The 12,041-nt window shown below is 35.8% G+C and overlaps 1 protein-coding gene across 1 annotated transcript; it reads right to left on the bottom strand.

Moving 5' to 3' along the window:
* Positions 1 to 708: 708 nt before the first annotated feature.
* Positions 709 to 11,850, bottom strand: PLRG1 (pleiotropic regulator 1; the record flags this gene model as incomplete). Its single annotated transcript, XM_009696901.1, has 13 exons — positions 709 to 902; positions 1,727 to 1,866; positions 3,416 to 3,524; positions 4,122 to 4,224; positions 4,740 to 4,841; positions 4,956 to 5,105; positions 5,454 to 5,546; positions 7,799 to 7,900; positions 8,093 to 8,183; positions 8,611 to 8,704; positions 10,324 to 10,377; positions 11,384 to 11,526; positions 11,744 to 11,850. Coding segments are annotated over 13 exons (1,482 nt in total), but the record flags the coding sequence as incomplete, so codon positions are not given.
* Positions 11,851 to 12,041: the final 191 nt, after the last annotated feature.

Below are 12,041 nucleotides of genomic sequence, written 5' to 3'. Positions count from 1 at the left end.
TCAAACCACAGGAATGGGAATTCCAGAGACAGTCCTTCCAGACATAGGAGTATCAGCAGATGCCACAGAGTCTACAGTTTGCCCAATTGCAAAAATCGATAAAACATTCCTTATTCCTTTGTATCCAAGAGTTGCTCCATGTCTAATTCAATGCAAAAATTCCAAGGTTTAATAAAAATCCTTATATTCTTCATACTGAAGACATACTCCGATTAACTGTAATCTATTGTCTTCCCCGTTAGTAAATGGATTCAAATTTGAGAATAACCATTTGAAAGTAAGCTATTTACTCTGACTTCTAAAAATTGCAAAATGACTAATCTACACCATATATAGAAGTTCAATAAATCTTTAGAATATAATATTTCTGCTAATTCCCATGTTTTAATTAATACAATCATGCACAGTCCCCTACTGGCTTCAAAACACAATGTACATTATTGTATTAAAATTTCTCCAAACTTCATCACAAAGGACTTTTGCAGAAGAGTTGATAGACCTAACACTTACTTGTACTATAGCATATAGTAAGAAATTAGGAGTGCAGAAACTAGCTACTGTCCTCGTAACATTATTACATACACATTGCTTTCACACTTCAATAAAATGGATTGCACAAGTCTGTGCATATCCCTTATTGATATGCGTAACATTTGTCTGAAGTTTTTTTAATTCATAAAAATACATTAAAAAGACACTTCGACATACCGCAGTATCATCTTCTTTGTATACTTTTATGGTTTTATCAGCTTCAGCAGTTAGCAATCTGCTTTCTGACTGGTCAAACACACAAGCAAATATTCCCGATTCACTGTCCAAAGATCCTGGCTGTACAGCTGCATGTACTCTCTGGAAATTGTACCCAGTTCTCCAGTCCCAAAGATGCATAGTGCCATTATCAGCTAAAAGAAACAAGCATACTTATTATTTTAACCAGGTAATTTCTATCAGTTTTTTTTTTTTCCTGTCGGTTTTCTAAAAATAGCTAAAAACTAATGAACAATTAATTAACACATCAAGAATACATCAGCTATTACATTCTCTCTACGCTCCCATAGGCACTGGAGCCAAGTGGCTAGTTTCTTAACTTCAGAATGCTTGAACATACAATATTTCTGAGTAAACATGGTGTTGATTCACAGAGCCAAATAAAATTTGAAGATTAGCTATCAATCTTCGAAATGACACAGATAACATCAGAAAACACATGCAAGAAACTTTGAGACAAGAAACCAATGCTTTTGTGCTGCATAAAAAACAGAAAGAGTGCACATTTAAATGGTACAGCAAGCTTTAGCAAGATGTTTCCATATCTTCTGTCCATTCTCACTGCATGAACATGTTACTAACAGAGAGCAGCCAACAAAGGACCAGATGTCTCCCAGGCAGCTTCCAATTTCCACACCACTCCTGAGGGGACACTAATGATCAGGAGATCATAGAGGATGGACCCTGTAGTATTGTGGCAGCAGCCAACTGAGGAGGGGAAACCTCTTCCCTGCAGCACATCAAAAGTCCTTTCAAATGCATTTTTGTGTATGCAGCTCACCAACATCCAAGAAGATAAAAGTGGCCCTACTCACTATGAAATTAAGTTGCATGCTGTAGCAGGCTTATAGGCCCAGATAAAGGAGAGCTCAGCAAGCATCTTTGTCTAACAACCTCCAGCCATATATACATGAGGGAGTAGAGAGGGGACATATGAACATGTATTTCTCATTTTTACCTCCTGAGACCAGAACACCATCAGAATTTACAGCCAGTGTGTTGATGATAGCATTGTGACCAGAGAGGTTCTGAATGAAGTTTCCATCTGGGAATTTCCACTGCTTAATATTATCTGGAGAACCAGATGCAAATGTGTAACTGAAAGAAAATAAGGACATTATATTAAAGTTCAAAGGAGTTGTGGGGATAGCAAACACCCTTCATTGAAACTACTGTTAAATGCTAGTTGCAAAGTTGCTTAATACTAAAACTCCTTTTCTGCCATTTTTAGTTCACATAACATGAAGCAAGTTTATGAAGTCATGAATTACCTATTTCTACTGTTTCCTTTCTGTTCCATAGACTACCTAAACTTAATAAATCCTATGCCATATAGGATGTTTATATGCAAACAAATATTACAAATGCACATTAAGTTCTTGATAGTTGTTATTCTGGCAAATTTTCAGGTATAAGGGCATCATCAGCACAGGTAACGGGGGGGTGGGGAAGCAGCAAACCCCAAACAAAAAAAACAGTATTGGCTAGTCTTCCAAAACTACAGAACCAACTATAAAGTACTGCAAAAAAGTGAACTATGAAAGATAATTTGTTTTACAGAGTTACCTTAAAATAATCAAGTCCCTCATTTTAACATGTGCAAGCAGTTACAAGGTTATTTGGGTAGCACATACAAAAGCCTGTAGGGATATTTTCAATTGCCACAATGTCTAAGTAATTTGCTGTCTACTTAATAGATCTCCCAATTAAAAAAAACAGATTATTAGGAAAAATAGTGGAATACTAAAAAATAGAAATACTGAAATATAAAAAACATACTAGGCTGACAGTTCCTACTGCTTGATAAAAACAATTCAAGTTTATTTTCAAAGAGGTATGATTGATGAATCTGAAACCAGAAATTTTTTTTGCAGAATATAAGTAAAACTAGGCTTTTTCTCTGCTACAGCTAACAGGCATATCATAAGATTTTCACAATTTTTGAGGCACACAGATTGGATCAGAGTTTATTCATATTAAAGATTCTGAATTTCTGCACTGACAGAATTTAATTTTAAAATATTAAAAGTGAAGAAGTACTGCAATTCTATGTGAATTCCTCTTCTCCATTGTTTTAATGAAGATTTATCCAAACAGGCAACTGTTGACGCATCAAAATATAGCATCTAAATTCAGAGCACTTCCAACAACACCTGCTTCAAAGATCAAATATTCACAAGAAGTTTCTTTTTAAGGCCAGTTAGATTGAACTGTCTTGGCAGTGAACCACATATTCAAAAAAATTCTTTTATATTAATCACTGTCTCCTTTAGCATTATTCACACATGTGCCACTTTACAAAACTACTTTTTCTGCTAACAATCATTCAGTTATGTATTTATTATTAGCCTTACAAGCCCTGTGTCACTGATTTGTCCAGGACTGCATCAAAGGCACATACATGAGAAATTCTGTGGGATATAAGACATTCTCAGGATTGCTAATGTACACCAATGTCAATACTTAAGGAGCATAGTCAGTGTAGTAAAAGGTATCTGAGAACTGGTATGTACATTTTTACAGCATTCTAAGCTCATTGGTTTTCACATTATTATGCCCTACCATTCTAAATCATCACTCACATTGGCTTTCTGTCACCACCAAATGTTCTGAACTGTGAAAGTGTAAAAGAATGAGGAAAACTTACTGTCTTGGATGTAGCACCACTGCTCTTACAGATTTCTTGTGATTTGTTAAAGTAACACGAGTTTTTCCTGCCACTAAATCCCAGAGCCGTATGGTAGTATCATGACTGCCTACCATGAAAAGAGAATAAAAAATAGCAGAAACCATCATATTGATTCTATCATCACTATTACTTTGATAAGGCAGGAAGCTTGTATGTGAAAGAGACAAAAATATTATGCTTGTTATGAAAATACACTAAGGCCACCTCAGACAAGAAAGATGCTGGGTTGTAACAGGCTTTTTACACAGTTTGAAATTCAAGAACAGCTAAGTAGTTACACAGCAAAGCTAGATTTTGACATAATGGGAAAAAAGGTGAACTTCATATTTAACCATGGTACTGGACAATTCTTAACTGAATTGGGGTGAACTGTGAAATATCACGGAAAATGCAAGTCTCAATACATATTACAACAAAAAACGTAAACACCAGACACAAAAGGAAGTGCAGAAAAACATTCAAACAACTCATAGCTGTATTTGCTTAAACATATCATTAATAGTATGAAATAACCATTGCATGGCCCATTTTCAACAGAAAACTAATTAACAGAAATTGAGTAAATTCACAAAGATAACATTATAAACCTCACATAATTACTGAACAAATACGTTCATGATTAGGCTTTTCAGTCGTGTTAGTTGTGAAAACATGCCCACTATACCTGTAATAATTTGTGGTTCTGCAGCTTGGCACTTCACTGTCGCTACCGCATTTGTGTGTCCTGATAGCGTGTGCACACTGGCTTTCGTCCTTACATCCCAAATCTATGAATTCACAGTATATAAGTCAGAGGTCAGCAACAGGTGCATATTCAATGTATTTTAGGCATTGTCATCGATTACATGAATTCCTTGCCATAAGTCTACAGACTAAACAATGGTATTTAGGTTGTATTTTTCATCCAACAATTCATTACACAACTGTCTCAGCTGGCAAATTTCAAGGGGAGCAAGGAGCCTGCCACTGAATTTCTAGACATACAGATAACTTAAAGTCACCATAAAACCATATCATTTTCTAAATACTAAGTGATCCTATATATAAATTATGTAGTCTATCTACTAAATTAAGAAATAAAACAGTATCCTGAAGCGACACTGCATTTTTATGTATTCAGGCTTCAGTTTTATTGACAATGGAAGACAAAGCTAACATAAATCACCTTAGTATTTTCATCTTCATTCATGTTAACTTTTGGTAAGTATTCACTTTTACAAATGGAAGATGTTGAAACACATTAACATATGAAGATGTTACAACATAACAATGCTATACTTACTCGTGCTGTTGAATCTCTGCTACATGTTACCAGTACATCTATTGTTGGATGCAAGTCTAAACCATAGACAGCACTTAGATGACCATGGTAATGCCTGATAACCTAGATGAATAGAAAAAGCACACACAGTAACGGGATATTTGAATGAACAGTCTATATGCTTTGATTTATATTTGCCACCAACAATTAATTCCAATTAAAGAAACTACACCTTACCTTATTGTATTCAAGATCCCAGCATTTCACTTGCTTGTCTTCTCCACAAGAAAAGAGGTATGGACTTCTTGCACTTACTATCACCCCTCGTACAGTACTGATGTGTCCCGTCAAAGACAATTTCAATTTGCCACTAGCAAGGTCCCAGATCTGCATCAAAATAGGTATTTTGAAATAGACAGGTAAAAGCTACACAGTGATAGTCTGGGTAAACAGCCCAGATGTAACTGACCTTGCTGCATTTTAAATTAAAAACTACAGTAACAAACATTTGCTTTCCAGCTACTACCACGTAATAAATGAAATAATAAATCTCAAGAAGTAATATTCCACAAATCCTTTATGACTAGCTAATAAAAGAAAAAATGTTCTGCAGTTCATTACTGTGCAAACAGTAACCAAGAAATTGTTTCCAAGGGCAAGATATTTCTAAATAAAAAGAGAACAAAAAAATCCACCCCCCACAAACTTCGCCAGTGATTTCTTCCAACCTCTTACCTTTATGGTTCTGTCAGCAGAACCAGTAACAAACCACTGATTTCCCGGTTCTACTGCAATACATCTCACCCAGCCCAGGTGACCACTGATAACCTTTAGAAAAAACAAAAATTTATCTAAATCAGAAATAATATACGTACATCTGTCAATATAATTTTCATTTGCCAACACTGGAATTTGTTAGTATTCACCAAGAAATGCATGCTCCCCAAAAAGTCAAATGTGAAATTAGATCTGAAGAGAGCTTGATTTCTACATTAGCTAAATGAAGAGATTGCTATAAATTTACTTTTCATACACCAGACTTGGGGAACTTGCAATACAGAAAGACCCTGTTCCTATAGCAACTTTTTCAAATCCTTTGAGAATCCATAACACCATGGCTCAACACTTGACGCTTTGCAGAGAAAGACTGTATTTAAGCACAAGTTCCTTATGCTGCTGTATAGTGCTTATACAAAAATAAAGAACAATTATATAAAATCTTGGCTATTAAAATCACATTGCCACATATTAACCTCTTAAAGCACGCTACCACCTACTTTTCCCGAAATAAGGGATAATACAAGTATGACAAAAACTTTCTGGTAACAAAATACCGGAGATGGAGCTCACAAGAAAAGCTCTACCAGTACATGGCTTGCTTACAGCAGCCTTTCTGTTTCTCTAATTTCTCTGAAGTCAGACAGCTAAAATCAAAATCCGTATTTTGTTTCATTGGATGTTGTATTTCATGTAATGTCACACAGCTCATTTCAAAAGATCTAAAACACAGCAAAAGTTCTTAGGCAGAAAGAAGGCAGAAATGCTTTGGAAAGCTAAAGTGGATTCCTCTGACCAGATGAGACCACAGCCACATACATTGGAGAGAGTTCTCTGGATTTCTTCATAGTCTGGGAAGAGAAATGGGCATTTCCATGCAGAGAAAGCTAAGAAATAATTCATCTGACCTATTTTAAGTCCCCATGTTTCACAAATTATTTCAAACTAAGCTTAGGAAGATGAGTTAAAGCATAAATCTTAAGCAACAGGTAAGATGAAACCCATGTTTGGTGTTCCAGTTATGCTTCTATTTCCGAGTTGCCTGAACAAGCTTTTGTTCTGTTGAGCAAGAATTTTGACAGCAAACCTCCACTAAAACTGTATAAAATGTAGAATTAGTACAGTGACTTCAATTGTCTTTACAGTCTCTCTCTGAAAAGAAAGTGCTCCTAACAAGTAGGCATTTTTCATTTGATTACCTTAAATCTCTCACAGGTTTATTTTGGTGCCATTCTTTTCAAATGGCATTTGCCTTAGTTTTTATAGAGACCATGTTCCAATACTGTTGTATTTAGAAAGCCTATATATTCCGCTGAGCTCACGTGTTTTTGAAAAAACTTACTTTGAGATTAGCTGTAAGATTTAAGGACTAATACAGTATTCAGGACTCTGCTGAAGATCTAAATGCCTATATACAGTGCTGTATTTAGATGAACAGTGCTAAAACAATACAATTCTGATACTGGAGCATGAGATTTTTAAATATCAGGAAAGCTTAACATTCCTAAAATAACATTCACCCTCAGACAAAATATGAAATTGCTTAAAGTTTCACAGCAAGAATCAGCCCCTTAGAAAAAAACCCACACATGTACATGTGCAAATAGATGCACCTGAAAAGTTAGAAAGATCTGAACCCATACATATGCTTAGAGATTTTTTCCCTCCAACTCAGCTACACTGCCATACACATCACCAAAATGTTTAAAGATGATACTAGATTTTGGAGGAATGGTTATTATTACTCCCTAAGAAAATTAAAAGGAAAATTAGATTAATTCAAAAACAAGACTAGAAGTCATGCAATCTAAACTGCAGAGATAATCTTAAAGTATTCAGCTTTTTTTCCCCCCATTTTCATAGCAAGTAAAAGTCTGGCTGGCTCAGACACTGACTGCCTTGAAGAGTTTTTGGAGACAATTTCATTACATTAACATTGCTACAGTATTGCTTGAACATGTTATTAGTTTCAGATTTTGCACCCTGTCTTTGCGTTCCTCTACCAAAGAATCTGACTAGAAAAGAAAAAACAAACTCTGTAACAAATTTATCATAATACAGCTACACCTACATAAACAAAAGGGTAAAGTTAATAATATTCAAAAATAATTTACTAAACAGAATAGAAAGTGTTTGTAACCTAACCTCTTTTTTATTTAAGGAGAGAGCGTGCGTATACAACTTAGTTACAATGACACTTCATTTTGTGAATGAGAAGAAAAATTATACTTTGAGGTCTTTCCAGAACACAAAATATGCATTTACTTTTATATGCATGTTCAAGTCATACATTTGTAACTTACTCTGTACAGTTTCCAAGGTGGATGCCACTGAGGTTTGGGCATGGTTGGAGCCTTCTTTGCCATTAACGCAGAATTTTTGTTCCCACCAGCTTCCACCATAGCCTGTAAGTTAAAAGGAAGTTTAGTCTTACACTTTGTAGCTTACTTCTCTGCATAAAACCTAAAGCCTTCTCACTCTGACACCTCAACACTGATTAAATTTAGTCAGGAGATCTCCACACAACACACAAATGAATCCAGAAGCAATCTGGTGAATGCTACATACTTTTCACATTAGATTTGCAACAAACTCACCACGGACATCCCAGGAGGCTGCGAACGCTCAGATATTCCAGCATGCCTGTAAATATCACCCACGCCAGCAGCTGTCCGATTTGCATCCAATCTAGGTTGAATGAAAACAGTTGATGAACTGGAATCAACTTTCTTTTAGTAAGTGATAAGGTATCACATAGCTGCATCCAGTCGAGTGTCATACTCCTCCAAGGATGGAGACTCCACAACTTCTCTGTGCAACCTGTTCCACTGCCTGACCACCTCAAGGTAAGACACCCACAAACAAAGCCTCACTTTATTTCTCTTCTATCTAAACAGAATTGCTCTTGTTCCAACTTCTGCCCATTGCCTCTCATGACATCCAAGAAAAAACAATGCGTACAGAAAAATGATGCCTGGCCACACTAAATGCAGTTTCTTTAAACATTTTATAAATTAGAGCATACAAAATACTTAGAGTAGCTCTTATCCTGACTTCTGTGTTCTGCTCCGAAATTCCCAACGATAACAGTGTTAATGAAGTAACACAGCAGTACCTGGACTGAGAAGCAGGAAGTGCTACAGCTAAGGACTGTGCTGCAGATTCACTAGGCATCCTCTGGACCTTAGTATCTGCTGTAAGAGCCACACCTTAGAAAAAAAACAAACACCACAGCAAAAAGCAAAGACAACTCTATTAAAAAGAAAATCCAGAGAATTGTATTATACAAACACATATATATACACACACCTGCAAACAAGGGCTTGTTACACCCCTGTAATATTAAATACCATTGTTTCAATGACATTATTTTTCACATGCAAGTCAAATCTACTGAAATTCTTATTTTGACCCAAATCCTTTCCATCTTCATTCTACTACATACATAGGTACACAATTTCTATAGTAGAAAACAGTATGGTTCTGTCATCGGAGATAAAAAAAGTCTAACTAGGAGGAGCATCCATCTTTTTATCCAGCTTTAACTACTATGGAAATCCAAACATCACAGAAATAAACATGATGTTAAGAAGTATTTGGTAACTTAGGTCCTTCAGTGCAGTTTATTATGCCATCCCTATGTTGTGGTTGGTATTATGCAGTGGTGCCAGAACTACAAAAAGTTTAGACCTACTGAAGTGAGAATTTCAAACTACAACTTACAATTTATAGCCTCATCCTAAGAACAGGAGATCACTTTTTTTAAAAAATTAAAAATTCTTTGCAAAGCGTAGTTTTGGTGCAGACTGGTGAATTTATCTCATTTCTCTATTTCTTTTCCTAACCAGAGTTCTGGCAGTTAACAACAATATTTGGGTGAGATGCTTAGGTTAAAACAAGAAACAACAACAAAAGAAACCTAATTTTTATCCCTGACATATCTGATGCTATTAAAAGAACACTGAACTTGAGGAAACCTCTATGAGCAAGTCTTGACCCCACAGTTAGAGACAATTACGCATGTTTTTTAAATGGCTGAGGGTCCATTGAACACTCACATTTGTTAGCTTACAAATCAAGCCACAACAGATTTTCCACTATACTTGTAAAACTTAAGCACTAACAGTAAAAGATCAACAGTTAAAACTAAACTGCCACAAGGACAGAGCAGGATTGATCAATAACAGCGACAATTAGCAAAGGCCAATGTAACAACGAACACAACCCTTCCAAGCACATACAAAACCAAATGACACTAAAATTATTAGACCCTAATGTCCCTTTCTCAGAGCAAGGCGATGATATCCACAGCTTTCTGCTTCAGTGATGAAAAGCAGGATACATTCCCTCTTGTCATTCAACTTCCCTCTAGCTGGAATCCCCCCTCCTTGTTCACAACAAAATTCTAAGAGCAGCTCTGCCATAACAGTGGAGGCACCAGGGATCCGTGGGTCTCAGCAAGCCCTCCAAGAGAAAGGGGACCAAAGTATCAGAAAGGAGATTCCTAGAACATTTTTGTGATGATGTTACCATGGGAGCTGAAATCTCATGGAACTGAATGACTGTCTCACAGCAAGCTCACATCCACTGAGGCTTAGGGAGAAGACACTGCATCTGTACTTAAATCCTTCTCCTACCTTCTATCCCAGAACATTTACCAGCCATGAAACTCTCTGCATCAATACTATGAAAGACTTGAATGATATTTCCCGCTACTATCAGGTATGGATTCACACCAAGAGAAAGCCTGCTCCTCCTAGGATGGAGGATGCCTTGTTCCTACAGGAATCCAAAAAACCTAGGCAAACACTCAAAGAATTTTACTTACCAGGCCCAGGTGGGTATGGATGCGTACCAGTTATCAAATACTCAAGCTCTTGTCCTAAAGAGCAGCAGAAGTTAGTAAGTTACAATTTATACTGCACTGCAAATGATGCACTAAAACAGGAAATAGAGGAAAGCAGGTCATACATAGCAGAAGAAACCAGCAACAACTTCTAATGTGGTACACTTAGACACTTCTTATTTTCAGTGATTTAATTCTCGTTATCTTAGTTTTCTAAAACTCAATAGTACAAAGATTTTTAAAATGGTGAGGCTACCTGTTATCAAGAGGAACTCTCAAGAGAAAGATCTTCATACTGTCAAAGATGCCTTTTGAAGTAGATATCATGGAAAAAAATTCAAGTACACAAATAGCACAGGTGTCTGAAATGCAAGCTAGTCAAGACAACTGATTGTCTGTGGTATCAGAAAAGAAAAAGGTTCTTTTAAGAAAAGATTTTTCATTCTCTCAACGTTTTTCACTTTCAGAATACTTCCAAATAAAGTACCGTGGGGAAAAAAAAAGTCTACTTAAAAAGGCAGAATTTGGCACTCTTTAGAAGAGAAGTTTCCATATAGGATCTACCCAATACATACACGTTTTATATATAACGAAACAGATTGAAAAAATCTGCAGAATTAAAATAGAGAGTTCTCTGCCTTAATAGTTGCACAGCTAAAGGAAGTCTGAAAAATATCTGTGAAATAAAATTTAAAAAAACCCAAAACAAATTAGTATGTCCTTGACCATCATGAACTTGTAAAAAGGAGAAATACATTACTCATCTTTCTCGTTCTAACACCTAAGTACAGCACACGCTAATGTTACCATAAAAATTACTCTCTTTACTAATGAATTACTTTAAAAATTTCACAGCACCCTATTACTCCTTTGTTAAAACAAACTTCCTCGTTGTTCTGAATCACTTACCTCCTGTGGACTCTAGCAAGAAAAATACCGTATTTATCTCCAATGGATTAACATTGGACTGCATTCTTCACATTTTACATCAGTGAGACTGTTACTAAAGAAAGCACAAATATACTAGTAAGAGCAAACTAACCTTGATTTCCAGAATACTGTTTGTGTCCATAAGGATCCCCAGTGTTTGGGCCTCCTTTCTCTCTCAAGTTTTCTTTAAGAGTAGGCATGTGTAACACTGAGCCATACTCTGTACGCAGCTTGACTGCCATCTTTACTTTGTGACTGTTGGAGGAGTAAAGCACAATCTTGATTAAACTCCAATTTTTGCATTGTTATTAAGTTTTGAAATATTTTAGAGAAGTTTTTATACAACTTACTTTAAATTTCTAAATTTTTTCTTCCCTCAAGAGTACCCTGTTAACTGTACAGAAACATCTGAACTTCTGACTTGGATGGAGCAATCACTAACACTTTAAAACTTTATGAGTGCAGTACTTACCTTTCTTCATCTAACGGGATAGGCTTGGCATTATCAGCTACAAACATATCATGGGTTCTCTTCAAAGATCTGAACACAAGTGTGTGCACAGAATGCTTCTGGACTTCCTAAAATAAAGAAAATAATATTTGAATGCATCAGGACATAATTAAATGAAAAACTGAAAATTGAAACATTAATTCAACTGAGTAACAATTTCAGACTTCAGTACTGTTAGATGACATAGGACTATTTAGTTCACAGAAAATACCACTCTTCTTGGAAACTAAAAAATTAAGTTTATATGTTAATTTTTTTA

Source organism: Cariama cristata, unplaced genomic scaffold (assembly GCF_000690535.1).
Source record: "Cariama cristata isolate BGI_N322 unplaced genomic scaffold, ASM69053v1 scaffold12853, whole genome shotgun sequence".
NCBI lineage: Eukaryota > Metazoa > Chordata > Aves > Cariamiformes > Cariamidae > Cariama > Cariama cristata.
Note: the sequence above shows the minus strand (reverse complement) of the source record. Positions and strands in the feature narration are given on the sequence as shown.